This window comes from Azolla caroliniana, unplaced genomic scaffold, assembly GCF_043228905.1.
Source record: "Azolla caroliniana isolate FFs.n. ecotype wild unplaced genomic scaffold, voAzoCaro1.0.p SCAF_1, whole genome shotgun sequence".
NCBI lineage: Eukaryota > Viridiplantae > Streptophyta > Polypodiopsida > Salviniales > Salviniaceae > Azolla > Azolla caroliniana.
In genome coordinates this window covers 32,988,665-33,016,601 of record NW_028230436.1, presented here as the reverse complement: position 1 = coordinate 33,016,601, position 27,937 = coordinate 32,988,665, and the positions used below count along the sequence as shown (strand labels likewise).

Below are 27,937 nucleotides of genomic sequence, written 5' to 3'. Positions count from 1 at the left end.
GATTACAGAAACATGAAATTTCTTTCCCAAAAATCTATGAGTAAAAGTGAAAACATTACCAACGATCCTAACAAATAGAATGAAGGTGAAATTGAAAACACAAGAGACAAGCGTATTGTGAAAGAGAAATCATAGAACTAAGTACATTATTTTACTAGTATCAAAATAATGTATTTCTACAAATATTACTGAAATAATGGTAAATATTATATCGTATCTATCTAAGGAAATGCCCTCATGGCATACTCCAAATTATTTCAGTTTTTCCAAGTAAAACCTAATCATGTTTGACACTCTAAAAGATATGAAAGAAATTGAGGTTCCTTCATTCTTAATTTCTTAAGTGCAACCGAAAACTAAATAATGTCCCCAAGTTGAATGGATTATTTTATATTTATCCTAAATGCATTTCCTTGTTTGGTTAGGGATTTCAAACAAATGAACAAATATTTGGTCTCTACTTCTCTCGATATCCACCTCATGTGAAAAGCGTCATGTGAGAAATTAATAACATAATGTTCAGATGTTATAAGCTGCATATTGTTTCTTTATATCAAGCATGTTCATCTCAAAGTACTTTCTATGCATGAATAAGAGGTGTAGTCAACCAATACATTACTAGAAATCTACTATCATGTGAGGCATCAAAATATCCTGGACTTATACATCCATAATAATTCTCAAATTCATATTCGGCTTTTGGTTTATATAAACGGTAGATTCTGAGATTATACTAGTCAATTGTGGTTTGATGTTACTATCATTTGATACTTTTTGTAATAAACGTGTTAGGAGGCCATATTGAGAGAATTTCTCATGGCTTTGCAATCACTTTAACCACAACATGATGAATGTTTGATCAAAGAAATTCTAATCTAAGAATATCTGAAACAGTTGCCTGGAGTGTTTTTGGTGTTTGCCATCAACTTTAGATTCTTATGCAAATTGCCTCTCCAACTCAGCTCCACAACTATTCTGTATGCATCACTATGCTACAAAGAGGCTCCTACTCTATTGTTTGGTATGGTAGCTTCCCAACAAGCTAACCAGGTAATCACAATCTTTCTATAATTCTTCATATCTTCATGTAACCTATATCAACAAGCATTTTAGCTTGTATCATGAACTCATTTATCCATCAATTGCCCCAAACCTTACTGTGCCTAAAAGCATCATTAACACTAACAGCTTGTATTACACATCAAAATACACATCAGTTTGTATTACCCAGATTTTCCCTTCCTTTTGAATAACATTCAAATTTTAAAAACAATACTCAAATCATTTTTCTAAACATAAGGGTATTCTAATAAAGATCTAAAATGTTTCACCTTTTCTGGTGCACTTTGAAGACTGTCAACTGAACCATTTCATTTTGAGAGCAAAAAACATCAAAATATTTCTTTTCGATGGTCCTCTGAACTCACACGAAAATGCTTGAGACACATAATAGTAATAATATGGATGTATATGCATTACAAGAGGTCCATGGATGACAATGATGATACATGGGAATAGCATTAAAAGAAGCTCTCAAAAATTGGGCCATACATGTAGATAGATGACTTTCCCAGCACCACAATCATTCCTTGTCAACAAAAATATCTCTCTCTAATCTGAAGAAGCTTCATCAGATGAGACATTTCCAGTAGGTGCTGTAGTCTTCCCACCACTCTTGTATTCCGCCATCTCAGAGGTGTACCTTGTCTTGTCACGCTTCGCACTAGACTCATATGGTTCTTTCTCTTCCTCTGCATGTATATATATATATATATATATTTATATACGAAATTAAACGGAGCGCCAAAAATACAAGTCATCATACTCCTGGAAACACGTAGGCTCAATTTATTGCCATAGAGCTACTATTTGTTTTCAAGGATTTTGGAAACTCTTGACTATATTTTCCATGACTGAGGTTATTGAAAATATTAGCCTAGTTTTACAATGCAGCAAGTATAAAGTAACATTCCCCAAAAGAGAAAGGGCCTTATTTTCTATACTTTCAGGGTTTTAATAGCCTACAATTTCGCCCATCCATTTGCGTCTATTGACTGAGCCTATGAGGTTCCTTATTCTTTTACAGAATCCATAGACAACCAAAATCCAGCATAACATATTTTAATTATAGACTTTTTCGATATATTCATCCAAACGTGTTTACTAAAAAGATTACCTGACATTTTCTTCCATCTCTCCCCAAGCAATCTTGCAACATCAGTAAATTGCATGCCTGGATTGGTCTTCTTAAGTTTCTGCAAGCATATAATTCTATTTGTAGTAACTAGTTTGTACGGTTGGTAGAAGTAAAAAAAACAGTTACCTGTATCTCATAAGATTAGAACATCCAAGGAAAATGGCAAGCATATCATATTATCCATGAAAACCTTAAATATAAGGTGAGAAACCACAAGTATACTGACAAAATATAAATTTACAAGAATTTTGGCAGAATAAGACAACCATTCCCTACTTGGGAGAGAAATGTTATGCTTGTGACAAAAAAAGGTGGGCAGATGACTGCTTTCATCATAGACCTTAGGGTTTGAAGATATAAGTCATCGTTCTTAACTCTCTTTAATCATTGTTCTCTGCCATATTGATTGTAATCACAGGTTGATAACCCAAGGTATATGCTAGATGGGTTGTAACCTAGTATGAGATGCATCGATGCTTCTAGGCAGCTCAAGGGATTATGATTGGGGTGATAATTAGACTCTAACCTTTTAAATGAATATTTTAAGATTATGATACTTGAAATGTTAATAAACTTTCGAGAGACTGATAATAATACTCAGAGGACATACACACATACCTCCCTTTCAACTTGTGAGAAGTACATAAAGCTTGACATTGCCCTCTTTGGTGCATTTGGATCCTTCTTCCTCTTTTTCTTCTTCTTTGCATCCTCATCATCCTCATCCTTTTTCTTTTTCTTTACTGAAGCCTTGGGTTCCTTCTTCTTTGGTTCCTTCTTTGCAGCCTTCTGTTAGGGTGGTAACCAGAAGTGAAATTAGAATTGCAAAAGAGAGAGAAAATTACGAGAAAAATAACGTTGCATTCAAAAGCACGCCGTTATTGCCTCAGAATTTTCTAGCCCATCATCACTAGCATCTGATCCTTCCTCTTCTGAATCATCGGTAGGTGAGCCTGCATCGTCTTTTTCAGCAACAAAGTCTTCATCCTGTGGAGTAAAGAGTCAAAAGTAGGCCTTCACACTGTCAATCATAACGAAAATTAAAAGGGTGTGGGAGATTTCACCTCTTCATCACTATCATCTCCACCACCTTCGCGTGCATTCTTGATGCGATTCAAGTGGGGATCAACTGCCTCATCATCTGATCCATCAAGAACAGATGCAACTCCGCCAGTTCCCTGTAGTTCTCCTAGGTTTAAGATCTTCAAGTTCTTGGAACTACATCAGTACAACAGTAGCTTATTTAATGTTTATATTCACTGTCAATATATTCGGATATATTAATCCATATAGAGCCAAATAGAAGTTAACGGTATTTGGAAATACTAAAACAAAGAAACCAAACTTTCTAGAATAATTGACATAAATTGCCCACCTCAGAAAATGCTTATATGAATCGATATTTGTCACATTGAGAAACCATATCCAACTTTCCAACCACTCGCAGAATTTACTTACCTCTTTAGAAAAACAAATAGCCAGACCTTCATGAGGAAAAGTCACACAAAATAAATGCAGCAAACAGAATTCTTACTTTGCACCATATATTTTCCACAATCAAGAACACCAAACAGATGGTATTACACAATCTAAGAACTTCCATAAAGAGTATAATTAGATTTTGATGGGAAATCTTAGCATAATATGTTTCTGTAATGAAAACGGAGTATACTTGGAGTAACCTTCTAGCTATTGTTCTAACTAGGACTTCTTGCTCTCTAGAGCCAAGTGAAGCACAGTGATCATTGGAATGCAAGGCCATGAACGTCCCTGGAGTTCGCTAACTGATATCTATACAGCAAGGAGGATATGAAGCTATCAATTCCGTAGGGTCCTAGATTGGTCTTGAAGCACTTGTCCAGTACATGCTGCAATCAGTCCGTATGGTACTCGCTGCAACCAGTCCCGGACCCAAAATGATCATCCAAAAAGATCAGCTAAGCATCTGCGTCTTGGTCAGCCTTTACCCAACGAACTACCTAATACTACGCAGGCTCATCAAACAGCACTTTTTAGCTTTATATTTCCTTGGCTGCCGAAAGTGATAGATCAGTATGCATAACGCCAAACAGATTTAATTAAATAATGTTCAATACATGAGAATGTTTCTACGAATCCTCAAGGTAACCCCCCGACACCACTATAGCAAAAAATGTCTAAGACGAAAAATTGCATATGTATTAAGCACCAAAAAAATACTTATTTCAAGATTAGTGGTAGCTGTAATGCATATTGCAAGAAATATTTCAAGGTTCCATTACAATGCATCAACTTTACTGATAAAAAAAAACCAACGAGGTTCAAGGTTGTGATGTTGTTGGATTGCAATGCATTGTAGTCACATGCAGGATTTGACACATTAGCTCTTATGATATTGATTCACTCAGTTTACATGGATTCAATTGAAGACATTTTGGTCCAACACTACATGATTATGAATATAATATCAGATATGCAACATGACTATTAAGGAACCATTTGAAAGCTTTATTCATCTGCAAATCAACTCACTTAATGAAATTAAAAAGGTTGTGGTATTCATTCCGCTGAATGTTCCTGAACTGATGCTCTTGCTCACTTTTGAGACGTACTATAAGATCAAAGTAATGTGATGACATGCTGCTTGTACCAGCTCCACCATGCCTTTCAAACTCAACGTAATCAATCTGTGATAAGAAGCAAAAGCCATATAAGACCCTTGAACATTGATGGGTACATCGACGCATGGAGCTCCAAAATAAAGTTCCCCATTATACAACCTCCAACATCACATATTAGAGAAACCTTAAGCCCCCAATGAAGTTTGAAATTTCAATAGAATAAAGAAATAAACCTCATCATGAAGTATGAGTGTTGGTGGTTTTGGAAGGAAAAAGAAGCCTTTCTCTAATGGATAAAGCACACCATCCTCTGCTTTGAGAGATGATCGCACAGCATAGCCATCTTGACTACTGCGGAATTTTCCAGGCCGCGTGACTTTAGCCCCAGATAAACCCCGTAAGATTTGTGCAAATACCTCAAATGCCAACCCCTATAACAAATAGCAGATAGTCAAAATATACCTTATGAATCTGTATAAAAAATCTCTGAACACAATTAGAAAGTGGCATGAACCTTGTAGGAAGCTTCTAACCGATCTTTGTACTTGGCATTGAGTAATTCTTCGCTGATTGTCAACTCACATTCATAGATCTCTTCAGTGTGGAACTGCAAAGCATATACCGTTAACATTCAAAGCATAGACATATTCCGTCTTTAACAAGTAGGAAAAATAAATACCAAAACTCCCAAAGACAAGGTAATAAACAAATGCAATAATCTCATCCATGCAAAGATCAAATTGCAACCTTCATACCTTGAACATCATAATCCCAACTCAATATGGCAGGTTATCAACTTCATCATGCATCTCATAATCACAAATTGTGAACTTTGCCTAATCTATGCAAGCCATAATACATAGAACCATGTCTAAGTATTGCTGTGTATGATCCGGTTTCCTCAAGAAAAATATGCAAAACTTGAGATCTTATTTCATTAGGATTCACAAATCAACTTATTGACATATTCAGTTATCACTGCAGTCCTCATAAGTCACAATAGATCAATTTACTACTTCTAGATGTTAACCATACTTTTCTTTGTGAGTGTAACACCAAGTACATAAAAAGTCACAAGAAGTAAACTTACACAGATTTATGTCTGAATCAAAATAGTACCTGTAGAACTATGTGTGGGTAAAATGTCTGACCCTTTCTAATCGGGGGATCCAATGTGATTACTACATAGGTAAGTGGTTGATTCCACTGAAACACAACATCCAAAAGAAGTTCTCATTCAGGTTGCAGGAGCGTCATACCTGTTTTTCTTTCTCTGAAAAATGAAAAATTAAACCACACTAAACACACAGAATGCATCCATAGGTTACGTAAAATGTCCCTAATAACCTTACGGGAATTATGGGATACGAATCCTATAAGACTTGAGCGTGGCATGTAGTACCAAATGTAAATGAATGCATAAAAAAAACAAGTAATAATATAGCCACCACAAGTTAGAAAAAGAAAATATCTAAACTACACAGCTAAACTTTTGGAAGGTCATGTCTAACACCTACTGAACTAATGGAGATTAAATTAAGCAATCCACATGACATTCCCAAAAATATAGCCAGAGATTTCCCCCAAATACATTACTAGAAGCGTCTCCAGTTAGTTATGTCACTAATGCAAGCTCTGTTTTTTAGTGATAGTTTTTCCAACATTTTCAAATCCTATCTGATTATACTTTGGAATTTAGATAGGTTGTGTTCTAAGTCTTTGAGACTGAGTTCAATACCCGTCATTCAAGAGATCTGGCTGAAATCTACCTCACACACAAGATGCTAAACGAGAAGTTGAAGGAGCCTAAGCATATACCAAGAAATGAAATGCACCTTTGGCAGAACAAATAGTCGCACCACACTGCTATATTGAATCTTGAAGTCATTTGCCTGTCCTTGAATACGTAGAAATGAAAAATGCAACTCCACACTGTACCGTCCCCTGTAATAACAAAAATTCAATTTATTTAGACAGTAAATCATTTTTTCTTCTAATTTAAAAAAGCCTATTACCTTCCAAGGGCCATGATCTCTTGGACATACATAGACAGATTTTTTAGGGAACATACATATATGTCCAGCAGTCGAATTTTAGTTCACAGTATAATCAGCAGGAATGAAATTTTATTAAGCCAGTTCAATCACCTCGGAGTCAAGATGGTAACCTCCTTAAACCAGGCAACAGCCTCAGCACCAGATGGACCAACATCGGCCATTGATAAAATCTTATTGCAGAATACCTGGTTATCAAAAACACAATATAGTCAATTAAAATTTAATTGGCAGATAATTTTAAATAGAAGGGAATTATAGAAAACCCATCAACACAATTAGAAGGATGTTTTGGGTGTCTGGGCCTTTGCTACATAAGTAAGAAACTCACAGCTGTAAGAGAAGGAGATGATTTTACTTTTAATCATATTACTCACAGCTGTAGATGTGTACAGGGATGTCAAGGACAGCCGTTTCCAACCTTGACAAATAATATTTGGAAGGGGAGGGAGGGTATCTCTAAAACGTAACTATGTATATACATCCATTAGTATTCATCTTACACCAACCATCCTAGGTTTCCCATTTTCCCAGTAGTGTAAGTATGTGTTTCAATGTAAATGAAATCATACAAGTTCTCCATCCATTTATAGAGCTTAAAAACATGTCAAGTTTATGTATTCATGCAGAGAGGGACTTCAAGACGCCCACACAATTATCTATGTACATACACCTACATCCAAAGGAAATAATAATACCCTCAGGTATGTATATCCTTCTCACTAGCTCCATCCTTCTTCACCTTCTGATTTATGTAGATTGATTTGACCATTTCCTTGTAATTGGTCATTCCAAATGACTTTCTACGAACACTTCTATTGAGATATCAACTCTCCATTTTTTTGGTAAATATATATATTGTTCAAGGGAATAGATCAATGCCAATATTATAAAACTCATTGGGAAGTCAATGGTTTCTTTCCTTTGACCTAATGGAATGATAACGTATGTTTCTACCTATTTGGGACAAAATAGTAGCTCTAGGCCCCAACACTGAGCCTTCTGCCACCCTCTAAGAGCATAGCTCACTAGTTCCTCTCGAGCATCATTTGAACCTTGTGTTTATTTTATTTTCTAATAAATGAATATTTTTCAGAATATATGTTTAAACATAAACATGGTAGTTCAATTTCTATTGTTCATAAGCTGTGAGAAACAACAACGAACCTGTGCTGGTGGATGGTTTTCATCACCCACATAATTGGTATTAGTATTGGGTATGTGGAAACTCATTTCCATTAGGCAAACTTTCTGGACATTCAAAACCAGGTCAAATCTTACATCAATGTCCGAGTTGAGCAAACATTTATCATTTGAAAATAAGATATGATAGAAACTGTCATCTTATCACCTCATTTGCACCTGTGGTGTCATCCACATGAAATTCCAACAACACATCATTCTTCCCTTGCATCTGTGTTTGTGATACATCAGCCAATGATAATTCAAATGCTTGCTTACCACCAACAATAAATGATAGCATGTTTCCTGGAAATGGAATCAATAATTTACGCCACTGTGTAGGAGAGAATTAGGAAAAAACAGAGCATTAAAATCCCACCATCTAAATCTGCATCCCCCCAATTCCGTCCACTCACAGACAAGGGTTTATCCTGGGGTGTCACACCCATGTTTGCAGACATGAAGCTTGACAAAGTAGGCACATCCTATAGTTTTCATCATGAAATATCAACAAAAAAAAGGTCAGTAAACCTATAGCAATATGTGTCACAAACTATATGTTTGAAAGCAAGAAACAGAATGGGTGGAAACAACGCATCAAATTAGAAGCTCAAAAATTAAGGATGTTTAGTTCAAGTTTAAACCACAGAAGACAATCTTAAATATGGGTAATATGCTAAAGGACAATTCGTTCAAGCTTAAACCATATAAGAAAATCTCAAAAGTGAAGCATCAGATACTTTTATGTTGTGTGTACATTATCAAGCACAACTCTTGATTAACTAGATCAACCCAAATACCAATGAAGAGGTAAGAATGCAGCAATAGTATATTCTACAATATAGCCATATAACTTCATAGTCCATATTGGACTGTCGCATAATATTTCCTCATTTTAGACAGATGAACCTGCTCTTTGAAGCCATTGAATTTCACATTTGATCCAGCCTTCAGGCGTACACTGAGTTGATAACCTCTAGGAACTCTTGTCCAGCTCAAGCTAAAGATATCTGTCTTTGAAACTTCCACCACCTTCCCGCCCCCAGACTTCTTCCATAAAAACCCACCTGGATAGATCTTCAATTGCCCTACATTCTGCAAAAAAACAGTTTAAATCAAGCACTACATTGTCTATTTTCTTTAACATTAATTTCATTGCTGTCTTCATGACCACCGAAGACCTTATTGCAACAAGTTCATTACTAAGAACCTCATCACAAATCTCTTGATATCCCAACGCTCTAAAAACATATAAGGGATAGATGTTACGACTTCTCTGGATATCTGAATGGTAATGGAGAGAGCTAGTTTAAAAACATATATTGATTATATACAGCAATGTTATACAAGAATAAAGATAATAGAAAAGAGTACAAATATTGCCAGAAGCCTATGTTGTAAATTATTTATTAACTCGAATATTTCCACTTTTTATACATATACAATAGAAACAATGGATATCTGAATGGTAATGGAGAGAGCTAGCCTAAAAACATATATTGATTATATACAGCAATGTTATACAAGGATAAAGATAATAGAAAAGAGTACAAATATAGCCAGAATCCTATGTTGTAAAAAATTTATTAAACAATGGAAAGTTTGTGTGGTGACCAGATACTTTTAAATACATGGGCATGCAATAGGTAGATAGATTATATTATTAATGTTTCCAATGGGACCAATGATGCTTAGTGGCTAACTAGAACCAAATGATGATTTCTCTAATGTCAAAAAGTAAGTAATTTTTCAAAACAACACATATTTTATCATGTGTGGCACCTTGAGAGTTATGGTAAAGTGGAGTGTTATTTTAATCAATTTTCCATAGCTATGTTGCATTCAGAAGCCACGGACTTTTAGCCATTATTATTGCCTCCAGAATCCAAAGATTTTTTAACTAGATTGCATCCAAATATGAGCAAGGGAAAGGGAAAAACTGCACGGAATCCATAGCAATGCAGGCAAAAGATTGATCACCATTGATTATCCACATAGAAATGTACTCAAAAAAAAGAATTCGTAGCTATGTATTCACACTCGTATAGGTTTTACATCTCGACCTCTCTAATCATCCATAAGAAGCGGGAACTTGTACAGATTCTACCACAAGAGGAGGATCAATGATCATCGAATCTATATTTAGTCAATTTACACAATATATTGTATATATATCAGTAAATTTCGACACACTGAGGAAAAGGAAAAATCTTTAGAAAAACACAATATGCACAGCTCTGTAAGCATGCTCATATGGTTCTAGCTCAAGAAAACAATAGAAAATCATTGAAGAATAACGATAAACCTTACCATTTCTACATGTGCTTGGTTGATCTCTGAAACAAATCTATGGATGGAGATAGAAAGAATGAGATGATGACGACGAAGACAGTGAAAGAGAAGAAGCTTACCATTCCACCCCTGCCTCCGAGCATGATGTTTCCATACTGATGAACGTTATCAGACGCCATTGCCGAGAGAGGGAAAGGAGGAGGGAGCGATGAGGGTAGGAAGGAAGGAAGGAAGGAAGGAATAGTTTAGTACAGTAGGTTTTGAGCACAATGCAACTGCGAAGAAGAAGAAGAAGAAGGAGAAGGAGAAGAAAAGGGCCCACTGAAGAATGAAGTTTATTCAGTCAGTAGTAAGTGAATGAATCGGATGGACACTTCACTTCCTCTCCGCAATCTCTTCTATGAAGTGTGTTCTGTGTGTTATGTATGTGTGTGTTAGCCTAGCCTCTCTATGATGTGTGTGTGGCGATTGTCCGTGTCCGTGTCCGTGTGTCTACCTACGGTGGCCATTTCATGCCTTGGCTCTCTTGCCTTATTATTGTCGGTGTCACAACACTTTCTATTATAATGTGCACGACTAGGACACGTTTATTGGCCCACGATAGATTTGATCAGCCCGCCCTTTTGCCTTGTCTCGCCTTCTCTTCATCTCTCTTGTGTTTTTGTTGTGTTATGACATATTAGCATTCTTTGTTAGACGAGTCTAATGCTCGTAACTAGGGAAAGAAGTTTCCATCTTACCTTCTTTATTGAGCATCTTCTCTCTTTCTCACGATGGGTACATTTAATTTGTTTGGTTATTCCATCTTAACTTATTTGTCCACTTTCCTCTAACCTTCTCTTCATTAATCTCTCGTAGCCTTTTAAAACACTAGTGTTTTATAACATTATGCATGGTAGATTATGTATGCAGCTCTAGTTTATCCACCATAGCTTCTTTATTAGTGGCCCACAATCTCTAATTAATTTCATTGTTGGGCTATCAAAACTTAATGGTGGATAACAAGAATGGCATTTGTTAGCCAAAAAATCCACCTCAAATACCTTTTAACTTGCTTCTCTCTACATTTTGGCAAATAGTACGACATGGGTTTGTTGTTAGTCAAATGTACCCGATATGATCACATGGAGTTCATTAGAACACATATATGTAATGCATGATGAGTGATTATTGTAAGAAGTTTGTATGCAAAATTGTTGAGGGGATGCATCATTTTATCCTCTTTTGTTTGCATGTGTCTAATTGTGGATATTTTTCAAACTTTTATTGACAAATGAATACTTTAGATTGAGTTATTCTTTCTCAAACCCCTCCCCTCTCCCTATCCAAACCCTCTTGTCAAAATGATGCGTGGACAAAAAGAGAATTGTTTGCGTACCCCATGCCCATGGCTAGGGACCAAGAAGTGAAGAGATGCTTTGAGTTGAATCCCTACGTTTCATAACGACTGACATGAGTTGGGTTTACACCGTCGTGGATAGATTAGTTTTACCTTATTGATGAGCAAAGCCACAATAGTAATTCAACTTCGTATGAGAGGAATTGTTGGTTCACATAATTATTCATTGCGCTTGGTTGAAAAGCCAATGGTGTGAGGCTACCATGTTTAGGGTTTTGACCGAATGTCTCTAAACAAAATCCATGCTGTAAAGTGGCACTCTCTACCTCTCTGGTTGTTACTCGACTTATAATAGGGGCGCTTGTAGTCCCCAAGGGCATGTGTCGGGAGTCTCCCTCGAGGTAGTGGAAGTATTGCTCTCGAGAGCGTTGAATGGGAATTCCAAACGATTGGGGAGATGAATCCTTTGCGTACGACTTAAAGATGTGGCCGGGGATTGTAAGTGGTAGAGCAGCCTTGCAACTACAATCCACCGAGATTCAGCTCGTCACTGCACCGATCTTCTCTCCGCAAACCTTGGAAGAGGGGTTCTAGAAAATACCATGAAGGATTTCCCTGGAATGTATATCAATGTGACTGTGGTGAGTAGAAAGAAAATTAGGGGAAGCCACCAAGCCGGGCAGAGAGGGAGGCATTTTGAATGCCCAAGCAAGCAAGCAGAAAGGCCCTATTTGTTTTGACACACACACACACACACTCACTCTCTCTGCCTCTTAAGAAGGGGGTGTGTGCTGATTTAGAACAAAATCAGAGCACACAGACCAGAAGCCAGATATGAATACGAGCAACAGCGTCGTCCTCTGCTCCCCTGCTTCTTTCGACACCCTCTTCCTTGCCAGAAAACCGCGCACATCTCTCTCCGTTGCTCCTCGCAGAACTTCGTGGCTGTGTATCTCTGAACCTCTTCACAACGAGAATGGTGCAGTATCGGAATCATCATCACGGGGACAGGTTGGATTCTTTTGTTCTTTTAGTGACGTGCTTATGTGTATGTGACAGAGAGTATATCATACACGGATACATCTATATTGTTTGAGAGATCACCATCACCATCACCACACTCTACAAATATACAATCATTTATTGGATTCAATTTGCTCTGGCAATATTGATTATCATATACTCTCTATACCTTGAGAGGGCAAGGAGTGGAGGCCTCTAATACTCAGTTTGCGGTTGATTTTCATTCTTCAGTAGGCAGAGAGTAGTAAAATAGCAACTTTTGTCACATGTTTCTTTATTTTCTTTCCCAGAGTGGATATGTTATATATTTGTGTCGCACACAATGTGTTACAATCCATTGCACGGATAGATTGTTAAATAGATCTACTAGTGTCCCTGGAAGCCAAATGGGACCTTGAAATTCAGTACGAGAAAAATATGCTAGGGTCTTTAGTGGGTTTTTATGTATACTAGTTTGTGCTCCTTTGAAGTTTATGCACATGCAGGCCTTCAAGCATTAGTGGGAGACGATGACAATGTTATATCGACTTTCATGGAAGGGCACCATGTATCATGGGACCAACAATCGTTTACAAAATAATGCTCTCAGTTGTGTAGGCAAGGTTGTTTAAACAGTAGAAAAAAAATCATCTGGAAAATATTGTCCGTGGAGTACATAGAGAGAGAGGATAGAATTATATTTTTATCATCCCAGAGCAAGCCAGTTTTGACGTATGGGACCAAATAAAAATATCTTTTATGTGACTCCTTCCTAAGAAGGGGGATTACTTCTCTATAGTAAAACCTCTCTATGTGACATCAATTCATTTATCCAACAACAAGCTATGTTGCAGTCTATGGAAATTCCAGATAACATCAATGGTATGAGCCGGTCAGGCCTCTTCAGAACACCTATTTCAGGAGGTGTACAAAGTGCTACCCTTGCACATCGCCTTCCAGATCCTGCAGTGGCTGTCAGGAATCTCATGGAACAGGTATTGTTTTCAATATATTTTATATGTCTCATAGTTTTTTTAATAGATGAATTCTTGAATATTCTAGCTTTCATGCCAATTATTACTATATAAACTATTTAACTTCCAAAATTTAGAGAAAATCCAAAGCAGTTAACTATATGTAGTAAAACTCATCTATCCTTATGTGGAAAAAAATGTTCTTGTTTTATAATATTGGCAAGAAATTGTTGTATCTTATCAAAATTTTGAAGGCCCATGATTTTAACATCTTTGTGCTACAAAAATATTACGAGAGACCTATCCTCTCATCACATTTATAGCATGCCTTTGATGGAACGTTCTTAATGATGAGGTAAATTTAAAGCTTCTCTAAACATTAAAACCTCAATATAACTTGCTTTCATTCTATGATAGTTGTAGTAATCAAAGTTGGGGTGGATAACTTCTTAAGGGCTTATTTCTGCTTTTCATGTGTCTTCAATTTCAATGCTTTATGCTCCTTATCAAAATTATTGTCTTCATTATCATTATGCATAGTAGACCAAACACGGCCTTTTTATCTGATTTGTAATCTAGAAGCTTATTATAGGATCCAAACAATATTGCATTTTGCATTGGGTTGCAAATATACTTTTTTATATTATCAATCTTATTACTTGCATTCTTTGTTTAAAGGCAGAAAGTTAAGAAACAAAAGGAGTACATGTGTCTCTTCACTTCTGTAATAAAACATACTGTTGATGTAAAATTCAGGCTCGCTTTGCGCATATGTCTACCATCATGTCACGGATGCATCATCGACGTAAAGGCTATCCATTCGGTTCTTTTGTGGACTTTGCTCCAGACGCTTATGGACGTAAGGTGTTGTTTCTTTTGAAGGTTTGTCATGAGAAATCACATTGTAACAATGTAATATTAACTCAAGGATTGTAGTCCTCACAGCAATTAAGGCATTTCATGATGCATTTTTATTGAATGTATAGAGTACCATCATCAGTATGCATTTGTGAGATGTTTTTGATGATAGTGTGTATCATTCATAAATTGGTCATTGTTCATGGAGCGAGTTTGTTTGCATATCTTATTGTCTCTTCCTAATGTTCATCTAAAGGTTTTCTTTTGTTACAGATCCTATATTTTCACTGTCTCCTCTAGCTATACACACACGCAATCTGCTGGCTGATCCACGATGCTCGCTACTTGTTCAGGTATAACCAATCCTGAAAGGGAAGAACAATCATAATTTTACGTTGGGGTTTACATGCTCATGAAGTTTGTATGGGTCATCCTATAAATGGCTTGTTGATTTTGCAATATTATATGTGATTTGGATAATTATGTGGAATATCCTCTAGATTCTTCCAAGCTGTAGATAAGGTCTATGTTCTTTTCAAAATATCTTTTTGATATTAAGCAACATTATCATCTGATACTGAAATCATGTGCAGAATCCAGGATGGAGTGGGCTTGCAAATGCTAGGGTTACACTCTTTGGAGACGTATATCCTCTTAGACCAGATCAGCAGGTTGTTTTGAGGATGTTGACATTGTGTATGAGGGTATTGCATTAATAAAAGCATGATGTTTTCTACATTTTGTCATAGGTTTGGGTCATGTAGACTACTGAATATTAGGATTTGACTCATGTAATCTATTAGTTAAAGGTTGATATAATTGTCCTGATACCTCCTTTCATTTGTGCCATCAGGAGTATGCTCACAAACACTTCATGGCGAAACACCAGCAAGCAGCATCCCAGCAATGGCGAAACTTTGACTATTTTAGAATGGATGTAATAAGGTTGAATCTCATTTCTAGCAACCAAGTTCAGCCTTTTGGACTTTCTTCTAACATTACCTTTCCAAAGTGACATATATTTCATAGGGGGTTTTGGAACTGTTGCATGGATTGATGTTGCAAGCTACGAGTCTGCAACGCCAGATATCATTGCCAAAGATGGATCCGAGAAAACTTTGAAGGTTTTCCTGAGTTTTGATTAGTGTTTGCAAAAATTATTCCATATTTTGGATAGTGTTCAAAAAATCTTTTGTATAGAAGAATTTCAAATTGTGTTCATGACAACGTTTTACATATTAAAACATTTCATTGATGCTCATAAATTTGTTTATATAATTAAAGTTTTCAATTCATGCTCACAAATGTTTTATGTAAATATCAGTGTTTACACAATCTTTTATACAGGACAGTTTTATCAGGGTTCATATTATATATATATATATATATATATATATATATATATATGTATGTATGTATTACTGCAGAAACTAAAATTTGTGCAGTTGATGACAGGAACTGAATAACATCTTTTCCAAACGCCTTCGAGATACGTTTTCAGTTGATTCAGAAATAGATGATGCTGCCTTTATATCAATCGACAGCCAAGGTGTTGATGTTCGTGTGCGACAAGGGGCCCAGGCAAGTTTCTCTGGGAGTTGTGTTCCATGCAAATTTCTTTTTTAAACTAATCGGCCAAACTTCCTTTCCATTCATGAAATAATAAAGCAAATTGTAAGAAAATACCAGAACCTTATTGGAATATAGTAGAAGTTTCTATTGGATTGTTTATTGTCGATTGTGCCTTTCGAATATAATGTCTTGTATAGATTGGCTTTCATATATGTTTTTGATATAGTGTGGCACTTCATGATTACAGTACAATGTCCAGAGGCTGTCTTTCAGTGATGGGTTCAAAGTGGAGACTCTTGAACAAGCTGTAGATGCTCTCAATGCTCAGTTAACAAAGGAGGGCCATATACTTGGCAACATATAGTTCAGTACATTTGGGAACATATAATTTACTATGAAAACAAATTAAGTAGAGCCATCTGCTCCTGGCAACATATAATAATAAAATATGATGCTTGAAATTGGTATATTTCCAAAAGGAAAAATTTGCATGTCTTACGACAATTTTACATTTTTAGATCTATAAATTGTGTAATATGACCTTCGTTTTCAGAAACATGAAGCAAATGCTTTTTAAAGCATTGAGCTCAGAAATCATGAGAGCACAAAAGAACCAAGCATGTAAACTATGTTTGAATTTATTTTCTTTGCAATAACAAATGTTTTAATAAATGTCTGATAAATGTTTTCATAACTGCATGGTCAATAAATGTTTTAATATATGCCAGATAAATTAGGTCTTTGAAATTTCTTTGCAATAATGAATAACTTCTTTAATAAGTGCATTTGTTCTTGATTTTTCTCTACTGAATAAATGTGTTTTGAGAAGTTGTTGGTTAATCTTTTGTTGCAATATCAAATGTTTTGATAAGTGTGAGAATGCTTTATGTAGAGGATGCTGGTTGTATCCTTTGGTTGTGTAAGTTAATATATCATTGTGCAGTATATTAAAGTCCTTGTAATTGTGCTTAATAATGTCAAGGGGGCACATCCAAATTTGTGTCTTTGAAGATGGGGCCCGTCATCTTTTTATCAAGTTTCAATCTTGTATGATTTGATGCCAACATAATTGTGGGGATGTCTTTAATGTATAGGGGCATTACCATTGTGCTCACATTTTCCATAGTTTGATGCTTCATTCCAATTGTTTCAACTTTCCACCAAGGCTCTTAGATCTTTGAAGTTATAGTTGGACATTCATCTTATTTGTTGCTTGTTTGAACCAACTAATTTTCTTCATGACCTTTGAACTTCTTGATTCAGCACCATTGAAAAATGGCTTGGTGCTATATTTGGAATGGCATATGAAGCCCCTAAATACATACATTCCCTCATGAATAAATCCTTTTTTAGTTCCTATTATGTTTCCAACTAGATTTTGAAAAGTCCGGCATATTGATGGATGTGTTTTCAATTCTCACCTAAATATAGTTCAGATTATAAAGATAGGTCATACTTTCTATTAGAAAAAAATTGCTAATCCAACTTTACAAATTCACGATCACTCGTAAGCGTTGGTGCAAACAAGAAGCATCAACAATATCCAAGTATTGAAATTCATATGATAAGAAAGACCATTAAGATGATGAAATTTGTAAAAGTGGCATATAGATTCAAAATGGCTATCTTTGTACGTAAAAAACAAGGATTGTTGTCACTTGGATCCCATTCTATTGTGGGGATGAATGAAATAGGCAAAGACAACTCTTACAAGCAAGTGGAGTGCACATTGTTTTGATGTAGGCACATTGTTTGCTCATGAGTGAAACCTAAAACTAAATAATGCCCTTTATGCAATAGCCTTGTAGTTGCTTATTGCCAACAACATGGACAATCAACGTCTAAGATGGATTTGAACACCATAAACTCAAAGCTCTTCCTCGTCTATGTATAGAAGGCCTTTTATTGTAATGTTTATAGTCTTCATTGAACTTCTTGATCGCCATGCATACATATGTGTGTATATGTGAGCCTCCCATGATCCATCACACTTTAGTTGAAATAATATAGCATTCTTCTTGCATGCTAAGGAATTATTATTTATGCTTGAGTATAATTGATAATGTGATGATTGTCCACTATGAGTAAAGCCTCTCACTTTGTCAAAAATTCTCAAAATAAATTGATAAAAATCTTCTTGTTGAAATGTTTTGCAATTTTATTCGATTCCTAATTATGGAAGTTTATTTTGATTTTGTATTTGTTGTTCTTCTTCACAAGTGCTTCAAGATCTTCCTTGTTTGGCTTCATTTTTATATTTTCTCACTCATATCTCGTCTAGTATGTGGTAGTGCTAATTGGTAGAAGTAAGAACAAAATACGGTAGAAATTTATTTATTGTGGAAAGAAAATACATTTCTATCACTAAAGGGCAGCTTGTGTATGGAGAAAACATTATGTAATATCCGATTAGGATTGTTATCACTACATTTTGATGATGTCAATTTTAGACAATGTTGTCGAGTCTTACAAGTTGGTATAATGATCTCCTCTATTCCATACTCTTTTAAACATCCATCATCATATTACTATATAAGTGGTTCGCCTCATTTTTATTGGACAAGGAGTGAGCAACTTCTATTTAAGAGGTATCTAATTGAATAAAGGATGGATATTTTGTTTGATTATTATAAGAGATGAAAGAATGTTTTGGTATGTCAAAAGAAACCACAATAATAGGTGCATCCATTTCCGTCTTAAATTCAAGTTTTGGGTGTTGGCACAATTCACCCAAAATTGTCTATAGATATACAATAAATGTTATAGACATATTGAAATACATGATAGTGTAGGTGCACCCAAGACGATCTTAATCTCTCACGTTTAGTGTGTGCCACACCTCAAAATAACTCCCTCGTCTATTGAAATGCAAGAATAACCATACAATTTTCTATTAGCCCTAATGTTGGTGTTCTTACGAATATGCTTAAAGAGTGTGAATTTGACTTTAATTTTAGAGGTACAATGTGTGGTAACCACAAAATGCAGCTTAGGAATCCAACTCTTGCATGCAAATTTGGTCTCCTCATTATTTAGTAATAACTTGAATCTCAATTATAAAGTCAAAAACCATAATGGTTACGGAAGATACACGATGTAATCGAAATATGCATCCAATGAGCTTGTTTAATGACATCTGTCTTAATAAATGTGATTGTAGTAAGTCTCCCATTCCAATTCATTTTCATGGTTTCCATTACATCTAAATCATTTTATAACAGAATTATCATTAATTTGACATAACATACATTTAACTCCTCTCGCAAAATCTAATCAAAATTCAGAAAAAATATTTGTGTATTAAATATCTCATGGACGCTTAATGTTAGCTTTGGAATAATTACCTTTGTATCAATGAATCCACAACATTACATTTTAGTTTTGGGGCCTCTCATTCCATATTTATAGTCTTAAGTACTCATATGGCATTTTTCAGTTGGGGATTAAAGTGGATGTTGGTTGGTCGATAAATAATTTTCACATAAACAACATTGAGTTTAGAAGTCGAATCCAACATAGATTTGTATAAAAAAGTCACGAGTGGGGTATCATATATCTGTGTATGAAGTTTCTCAAAATGGGTGGTTAAGCATTGTTTTCATGGTGCACTTGTCCACATGATATGACAATTTTCACCTAAACAACACTAAGTTTAGAAGTCGAATCCAACATAGATTTGTACCAAAAAGTCACGAGTGGTGTATCATATACCAATGTATGAAGTTTCTCGAAATATTCCACTTGTGATCTACATCAAGTTTTGAAAGAACATGATTCTTGCTTGAATCTTCATAGGCCAATAGTCACTAACTTTTTGGGGGAATATCAATGCATGTTAAGAGGCCATAACTTTATGCTTCTTTCATTGTGGTTTAGAATAAGGTTCAAAATGGTAAGTGTTTCACTTTCAATAACTTTTCAAAAATATAGAATCAATTATGGTTGTTGTTAATTGCGTGTTTGACCGTGACAAGGGAGATAAATTTGTTGAGAATGATATATCTATGCCGAGAACTTAAAATTGGAACAAATCAACAGAAGCACATATATGTGGAAAGTTAACAACCACCCCCGAGGGATTTTGGAGTAGAGGGGCTTTTGAAAGCAACTTCACTCTAGTAGATGAAATTGGAGAAAGATTTTCTAGAGCTCAAATGCTATTACATGATTCTAATGTAAAGAATGACTCTTGAACTTACTTTTCAACTTTGATGTTCTCAAATGCATATGCATGCTTTTGCTTTGATAATATCATGGATTGGATTGTGCGCTAATTAAAGTCGAATTAAAAGTATGCCCATTAACAAATCTACGAACGTTGTGGGTGGCTATGGCATGGACATCGACCTTAGGGTTATACTAGCACATGTATAATTTTGCTTTAACATTGTCATTGACTTGAATACACATATCTAGGTATATTTATGTGTTGATTGCACTTGAATGAAAAGCAGATCAATTAAAAAATCTACAAACATTGTGGATGGTTATGCCATGGACATCAACCTTAGGGTTTAACATAATATCAATATTTGATTAGTTACATTTTGGATATGCATTGTAGGGATTTATCAATATGCAAAATGTTAGTTAATGGTCCGACAATAATTGTAGTTAACCTTTGATAGTTTGATAATGCACATGATAATAAAATTGCAACGTATGGGCAATTTCTAGGAGCTTCATTTCTATAATTTAGTAGAACTTTGGCTGATGTGCACCTCCTGAAATGAAGCTTTCCAAGAGAACAATCATTTTCCCACAATCTTCAATAGACTTATTCTAACATCACGTTTTAAAAGCATCTTAACTTTGACAAGGACCACAATTGCTCAAAGTTCTAATTTCATGTTATATAAAACATTGGATATGAAAGGAAGAGCAAAACATGAAGGACAACCTTGTAAGTTTGTAACGTATTCCACAAATAAAGATGTGTACACGATTTATGAGCACTTTTACGCTAGTGTCAAGCTGCATGTTTTATTATTATTATTCTTATGGCAACGGTTTTGCAAATTACTTCCCAATGGAATTCACACAATGTAGAATAGAGCTACTCCACACACCAATTGCTACTCTAAGATCTCTTGCAGACGGTAAGAGAACGAGGAGCAAGGCACGTTAAAAATGAAACGAATGGAAGCTGTCTATAGTAATGATTTCCTGGGATCCATGATAAATCCACATGGAAAGGGGCAAGGATTAGATGAATGATATATATATATATATATATAAATCCCAAATCCTTCTTTATTTTTTGTATAGTTTTTTTTCAAGTGAGCATAGTGTAATGTAAAGAACAAGTAAGTGATCCAATCCAATTCATTGAGACACCCCCACCAACACACACACACACACACACACACACACACACACACACACACACACACACACACACACACACACACACACACACACACACACACGCACGCACGCACACACACACATACCCTTAAAGATGAAAAGAACAATTGAATGCTAAATAAATAGATGAGAGAGAGGAGCCATTTCTTTTATAATTTGTTTGATTCATTATTTATATGTACATATGCAGTAGTAGTGAGTAAATTGAGTAGACAGACACAAGAAGAGCAGCAGCAGCCCCAAAATGGAAGGTGGAGGCAACCCCCAAATTTCAATAACTCCAAAAGAAGAAAGTGGTGAGAGAGAGAAAGACAGAGAACAGAGTAGAGAGAGACAGAGAACAGAGTAGAGAGAGAAAATGGCAGTTTCGTTTAGCTATGGCGACTCGGCGTTCTCTTCCCCCCCCCCCTAACCCTCCTCTCTCTCTCTCTCTCTCTCTCTCTAGCTAAATCATCATAAACGTGGTAATGGGCCTTCCTTCTTTCCTCCATTTTGGATCTCTTTACCTCTCCCCTGCTCTGTGTCCTCTCCTCTCCCCTCCCCCCCCCTCTCTCTCTCTCTGCGCGTTAAGGGTAACCTCCGCCATGGCCACACCCATCAATGGAAACGACTGTGAGCTCCCTCTGTTTCTTTGATGTTTAAAAAAAATAAAAATTCTTCGACCTCCGCTGTTTAAAATTCACCTACCATCGCCATACTGTCTACTGCAGAGAAACAGATTTTGAAAGGCCCCCAAATGGTGAAAATGCTGATAATGACACTGTATTTGTTCTAAAGAGATAGTAAAAGAAGTTTTCTTTTGCTAAGGCAATTCGATTCAGTATCGGTCAGATATACTACTTACTATCTCTGATTCGTAATTTTCTGTGCTCTGATGATAACCTTACAAAAGAAAATGTACTCAGCATTGATCACGTATTTAATGTTGTTTGCTTTGATCGGTTTCATGTTATGTTTCCTTTGGTAATGACCCTACACCATTGATTTAAGAAAAGAGAAGTTTATACCAAGAAAAATCCCCTAATTATTCAGCTCTTGCACTATTTGCGAAGAATCTTTTTTCAAACCACAAGAGAGATTAAAATTAAACCCTAATCTAATCGGAAAGCTTAATCTTTAATATATATACACAGGAGAAAGCTAATCTCTAATTGTTCAATTTGTACTGTTTTTCTTAAAGATGAAATTTGAAATCTTTAGGTCCAATCGAAAATAATTATGTTATTTGAAACCACACTATAGATTAAGAGCTAAAAACTAATTTACAAAGGTTAATCTCTAACACAGGATAAGATGAATCCCCGGAGTGTTCAACTTTCAGCTCATTGAAAGAAACTTCTGAATTCAACAGAGACAACAGTGGTTAAGCTTAAGCTCTAACTTACAAGAGTTAAGATTTCAGTGCTAAATAAATCGACTTCATTGATAGATCGCCTCCCATGGAAGATACAAAGAATGGGCTGTCTAGCAGGAGCTCAACATTGGATAAAGTTTCAGATCTATATAAATCCAGTGGAAATCGTTTTTCTCTACATGTTTTCAATTGGAAAACAATAGAATCATGGAGATCTCATAGTGATCCTAGCATTAGATCAATGCCTAGCCAAAATGCTCATGACAATGTATCACCATTTAAGCGATCCATTGACAACGAGAAGACAAAAGGAGCTATCAAAATGGGAAACTTTGCCTCCACAAGCCCTATTAAGGCTAATTTGGGTTATTCTGGACAAGGTCGAAACAAGAGGGCTTTTGCATTTTCTCTGGGATCCAGTATGTTATTCTCCTTTGTGAGCATTTATATGCTCATTGGAATGCTTGGAACAAGAAATCCTCGGTATAACTTGAAACTGGTGCCATCTTTAGGCACAACACATAGACCACATCGACGAATTCAAGAGGATATTGTTCTGGATACTTTGAAAGGAGGGGTTTTTGACCATGATTCAGCCCGAATGAAGGAATTCCCAGCATGTGATATTGTTGAAGAAGATTTTGTTCCTTGTTATAAAAGCCTTATGCTTGACGAATCTAATGATAGACATTGTGAAATAAGAAAGCAATGTTTGATTCCACCTCCAAATGGATACAAGATTCCTCCAAGGTGGCCTGCGTCTAGCAATGGTGTTTGGCATGGAAACATGAAGTTTACTGGACAGTTGGGTTTATCGGGGGCAAGTCTAATAAGGTGATAAGGATCTCTTAGCATATACGTTATTCATGTATATTGAAATGTGAATTTATTTACAACTTTACTTCTCCATATTTCTATGTTCTAGACTGAAGCTAGAGGCTGGCAATGTTGTTAGCCTTGACATGGCGCAAATATCCGTTGATGGATTGGACAAACATTTACACTTGATGGCTAAAGTCATCGATGATTTATATGGCAAACAAGATCAAGTAAGTTGGATTTGACCTATCTCATTTGACCGAAAGGAAATTTACATTCTTTTGTTCTGAATATTGTGATAATACATTTATTATTATTATTCCTTATCTTTCAATTGACATCACTAATATGCGTACTGAAGTATCTAAAATGGCGCTAGATATCAAATATGCTCTTCTAGGTTGTGAATTGCATCCTCTTGATGTGGATGGAAGATTATAGTGCTACTCATGTGACCGGAAAGGAATTTAATTGTTTGTTGTTTTTGTACTGATGAAATGAGTATCGATTATTTTCTAATGACATAACTTGTATTATCAAAGGTCCAGATGGTGTTGGATATCAATTGTGGACTGAGTCGAATCAGCAGTTATAATCACTTTTTAAGAGATGCCATTGTTTTATGTATGGCTCCCTATGAGGTCAATGGCAGTCAAGTTCAGTTCTCTCTTGAGAGAGGATTGCCAGCAGTTATTGGTTCGCTGGTTAACTCACAATTGCCATTCCCGAAATCATCTTTTGATATGATCCATTGCATGGATTGCAACTTTGACTGGACATGGAAAGGTGATTATTGAATGACTCTTATTTATTTATTTATTGCTAGCCTCTCTCCATGAGGAAAGATATCTAGTTGTTTTGCCTCTTGATGGAAGATTATTCAAGTTGAGACATCCTCTCAGAAGTCATGCATACGTATATACATATATACATATGTATAATGTAGATCTTTAGTGAAAGATATGCAAACCATTGCCTAATTTACAGCCTATGCTTTCAGAGGGTCTTCAGATTCTGGAGTTGGATAGGTTGTTAAAACCTGGTGGAATCTTTGCATCTTCTTCATTTCCAGTGCCAACAGTTGATGATGTGCCTACGGAAGTGAACAAAGAACAAGCAAACAATATGTGTTGGTCAGCAGTATCGGAAAATGATAAATCAACTGTTTGGCAAAAGACATCAAACCATAGTTGTTACTTATCACGGTATGTCCTTTTTTCTGTTTTATTTGAGTCTAATATTTACTGGCATATGCTCATATTTTACATGACTTTTCCCTATGTGTCAACCTATCTTTTGTATGACCTTTTTGCTCCTGGCCGAAAGTTTACCAGCTCGCAATATAACTTAAATTTCTGAAGTTATGTGAGCTATGTGAATTTCTTAAATTCACAGTGTGAACCTATCTTTTGTATGACCTTTTTGCTCCTGGCTTAAAGTTTACCAGCTCACATTTTGTGAAAGTATTCATACAATTAATCTTCTAAATTTCTTGCCTCTGTTGATAGGAGTTTGGAGGCCAAACCAAAGCTCTGTGATCAATTGGTGGAAACAAGGTCTTCTGGGCATGCATCGTTACATCCTTGTATTAGTGTAAATACCCGGAGTGTGGCTCATTGGAAAGATGAAGTGAAGAATATGAATCATGTTAATGGTAATGATCTTGAATAAATCTTGTAAAATTTCTTAAGAGATTAAGAGAGTGAATAAGCCTACAAAAAATTATGAAATATGTGACAAGGTAGTGGGTCTTGTACACTATAAGAGATATATTAAACCCACTAAAATATATCATGGGATGTGGGTCTTGGACAACTTAACATCCTTGCTGTTTATCCAGGATTTTCGACTGAAGAATTTCAAGATGTTTCTGAGGATTCAGTGATTTGGTCAGCGGTAGTGAAAAGCTACTGGTCTTTGCTATCTCCGTTAATCTTTTCAGACCACCCTAAACGTCCGGGAGAAGAAGACCCATTACCCCCAACAAACATTGTACGCAATGTGATGGACATGAATGCCTTACATGGTAGTTTGAATGTTGCTCTCATGAAAGCTAAGAAGTCCGTGTGGGTCATGAATGTTGTCCCTAAAAATGGTCCCATCTCACTATCTTCAATCTACAGCCGAGGGTTGATCGGGATACAACATGATTGGTATGTGTTTATAGCACGAGCAATCAATATTAATGCCAGTAGCAACAGTAATAGCTATTACTGACAAACAAAGTCTTCCTAGTATCTATCTATCTAATGTTGGAATGGTTGTAGGTGTGAACCCTTCCCAACATATCCTCGAACGTATGATCTTTTGCATGGGATTGGTCTTCTTTCTCAACAAGAAGCCAAGAAATCCGCTGTATGTGGGCTCTCAAATTTGCTCCTAGAAATGGATCGGATCTTGCGTCCTGAAGTAAGCAATATTTCCTCCAACCTCTCTCTCTCTACAAGTTACAATCTCCTCTCTTTCTCTCCTGAAGATTTGTAGTAATGTGTAATATTTGATGTAGGGATGGGTTATCTTGCGGGACAGTGTTGATTTGATTGAAGATGCAAGGGCAGCTGTTTCTCAAATGAAATGGGAATCTCGTGTTATTTCGGTCGATGGTGTTGAAGATCAACAACTTCTTGTTTGCCAAAAACCCTTTTGGAGGGCTGAACCATTGCATGCTTGGTGAAATCATTTGAACTGTAAATTATTCACAATGTTCTAAGGGGCAATAAATGCTTTTTATGCACGGCCTTATCCAAGGAGAAATCGCCTCTTCAATGGGTAAAAGCTATGTTCAAAAGTTCAAGATTTTGTCCTTTATTTTTGGAGGCAGAGGCCATATGCACATGAACACGCGTGCTCATGTCTTTTCTTCCTCACATTCCTCATATTATTTACCCTCTATAGAATAATATAAACACACTAAGGTGTTCTATTCCTGTCTGCATATACTAGTGAGACATCCAACAAATTTGGGTGTTATCTCGTTCTACTGAAATCCTGTTTTCAATTCATTTTTAGCTCAATGTAATGAAATTGAACTCTGAAATCATGAATCCATGGGTTCTGTATTATTGGCGTTCTTAGTTTTTGGAAATTCTGGAATCTACTTGATATCCATTGGGAAGAGAGAGGCCATGGAATTTTGAGGTTTATTGATCGCTAGCCATCTCTAAGGTCTGTATGCATGTCCATTAGGCCCTTAATAACATTGAGTCTCCATTTAAATTTAGCTATTGAAATGATCTTGGTAAGACAAGGGCATGCAACTCTTGACGATCACCTTTTTGGATCCATTTGTAAGGAAATTTGCCAATCCCAATGGATCACAACACTCTCACTTTTTGTAAAATTTGAACAAGATTATATGGTTTTGGTCAGCTTAATGTTGGTGAATCTAATTAAGAACTTACAATAATAATCCTTCAAGCCAATGCGAGTATTATGTGACCATACAAAAACTAAGAAGGGCTCGAAACGAGACTAATATGGTATGATGTAGCTCAAAAAATATGAGAAGCCTTGGAACACCACAGGAGAATTTCATTTAGGAATTGATAAACGGTTGTAGCTCAAAAAGATGATGAACAACCCGCATAGCATGTGAGGGATACAAGCCTTTTGTGTCACACTATTAAAAACCAAACTTCTTATATCCACCAACTTTCTATGTCTTTCCCTCAAGTGCATCAAACATTCCCAATTTGGCAAGGATTTGTTGAATTCGGTAGAAATATGCAAGACCGATAGGTGGTACATTTGTTGCTTGTATCTATTTACATTATGGCTTTGTTATGGTTGAGAAGGATAGAGTGGGAAACGTTGTGTGACAATTCAAATAGCTGACATGAGTGGAACTTTTTCCAACGATCACAATTTTTTATGTGTGTTGTTCATGTTTCATTGATAATAATTAGCACTCTAGTATATCCCCTCATTGAGTGGGGAATTATTTTGTGGTGCTACATGCTTGCCGCTACTCAACCTACATCTGAATGCCCTCAACATGGCCAAAGTTATGTAAAAAGCTAGCTCAAAAGCTTTTCTTGGCCACAACACGCGAGAAAGTGATCCGCATCACCCGTTAGACTTGGATAGACACACGATAACATGTTCAAGGCGGGAGATTGATATCGGGTATGCGGTTTCACCAACGCTTTTGTTCTTGATTTCGATGGCCTGAACAAGGACTGGACACACTATTTTGTCGAATTCAAGTGCACTAACATGTTCATCCAAACATCATCACCATCTCCATTGGGTACTTCCATTTCTGAAAATTTCAAAATTGTCCCCTAAAACAGGGGAGGGCAAACCCTAACAGCAAAGAAGAGTAAGG

General features: G+C 36.0%; 3 protein-coding genes across 4 annotated transcripts; 2 read left to right on the top strand and 1 right to left on the bottom strand.

Annotated features, from left to right (window-relative positions):
* Positions 1-1,446: 1,446 nt before the first annotated feature.
* LOC147869884 (FACT complex subunit SSRP1-B-like) lies at positions 1,447-10,613 on the bottom strand. Its single transcript, XM_087334334.1, has 16 exons — positions 10,445-10,613; positions 8,943-9,128; positions 8,413-8,518; positions 8,203-8,339; positions 8,019-8,102; positions 6,945-7,039; positions 6,633-6,741; positions 5,917-6,003; positions 5,312-5,404; positions 5,031-5,228; positions 4,709-4,863; positions 3,262-3,415; positions 3,083-3,184; positions 2,816-2,986; positions 2,177-2,255; positions 1,447-1,751 (listed from the first exon to the last, which is right to left on the bottom strand). The coding sequence occupies exons 1-16, from the start codon at positions 10,502-10,504 to the stop codon at positions 1,612-1,614; spliced, it is 1,956 nt and encodes a 651-aa protein (XP_087190460.1). The 5' UTR covers positions 10,505-10,613; the 3' UTR covers positions 1,447-1,611.
* Positions 10,614-12,423: 1,810 nt separating this feature from the next.
* LOC147869883 (non-canonical heme oxygenase HOZ, chloroplastic-like) lies at positions 12,424-16,651 on the top strand. Of its 2 annotated transcripts, none has more exons than XM_087334314.1 (9): positions 12,424-12,675; positions 13,521-13,661; positions 14,397-14,499; positions 14,772-14,851; positions 15,092-15,202; positions 15,352-15,443; positions 15,511-15,622; positions 15,954-16,079; positions 16,318-16,651. In XM_087334314.1, the coding sequence occupies exons 1-9, from the start codon at positions 12,499-12,501 to the stop codon at positions 16,432-16,434; spliced, it is 1,059 nt and encodes a 352-aa protein (XP_087190440.1). In that variant the 5' UTR covers positions 12,424-12,498; the 3' UTR covers positions 16,435-16,651. The 2 variants fall into 2 exon arrangements, with proteins under 2 accessions (XP_087190440.1, XP_087190448.1); XM_087334322.1 differs by having other exon boundaries at positions 12,425-12,675; positions 15,092-15,169.
* A 6,142-nt stretch (positions 16,652-22,793) lies between these two features.
* Positions 22,794-26,344, top strand: LOC147869882 (putative methyltransferase PMT5). The gene is made up of 8 exons (XM_087334300.1): positions 22,794-23,625; positions 23,717-23,840; positions 24,153-24,396; positions 24,611-24,815; positions 25,119-25,264; positions 25,451-25,763; positions 25,878-26,019; positions 26,117-26,344. Exons 1-8 carry the CDS (start codon positions 22,877-22,879, stop codon positions 26,282-26,284), a joined length of 2,091 nt encoding a protein of 696 aa, XP_087190426.1. The 5' UTR covers positions 22,794-22,876; the 3' UTR covers positions 26,285-26,344.
* The last annotated feature ends 1,593 nt before the right edge of the window (positions 26,345-27,937 follow it).

Bases quoted from the DNA above. Each gene is read 5' to 3' on its own strand.
- LOC147869884 (XM_087334334.1), bottom strand. From the start codon at position 10,504: ATGGCGTCTGATAACGTTCATCAGTATGGAAACATCATGCTCGGAGGC. The intron at 8,340-8,412 runs GTGGGATTTTAA...TTCCATTTCCAG, and splicing joins GGGGGATGCAGATTTAGATG to GAAACATGCTATCATTTATT. The intron at 4,864-5,030 runs GTTTATTTCTTT...TTCTTATCACAG, and splicing joins CACTCATACTTCATGATGAG to ATTGATTACGTTGAGTTTGA.
- LOC147869882 (XM_087334300.1), top strand. From the start codon at position 22,877: ATGGAAGATACAAAGAATGGGCTGTCTAGCAGGAGCTCAACATTGGAT. The intron at 23,841-24,152 runs GTAAGTTGGATT...GTATTATCAAAG, and splicing joins TATATGGCAAACAAGATCAA to GTCCAGATGGTGTTGGATAT. The intron at 25,764-25,877 runs GTATGTGTTTAT...GAATGGTTGTAG, and splicing joins ATCGGGATACAACATGATTG to GTGTGAACCCTTCCCAACAT.
- LOC147869883 (XM_087334314.1), top strand. From the start codon at position 12,499: ATGAATACGAGCAACAGCGTCGTCCTCTGCTCCCCTGCTTCTTTCGAC. The intron at 12,676-13,520 runs GTTGGATTCTTT...GCTATGTTGCAG, and splicing joins AATCATCATCACGGGGACAG to TCTATGGAAATTCCAGATAA. The intron at 14,852-15,091 runs GTATAACCAATC...AATCATGTGCAG, and splicing joins GATGCTCGCTACTTGTTCAG to AATCCAGGATGGAGTGGGCT.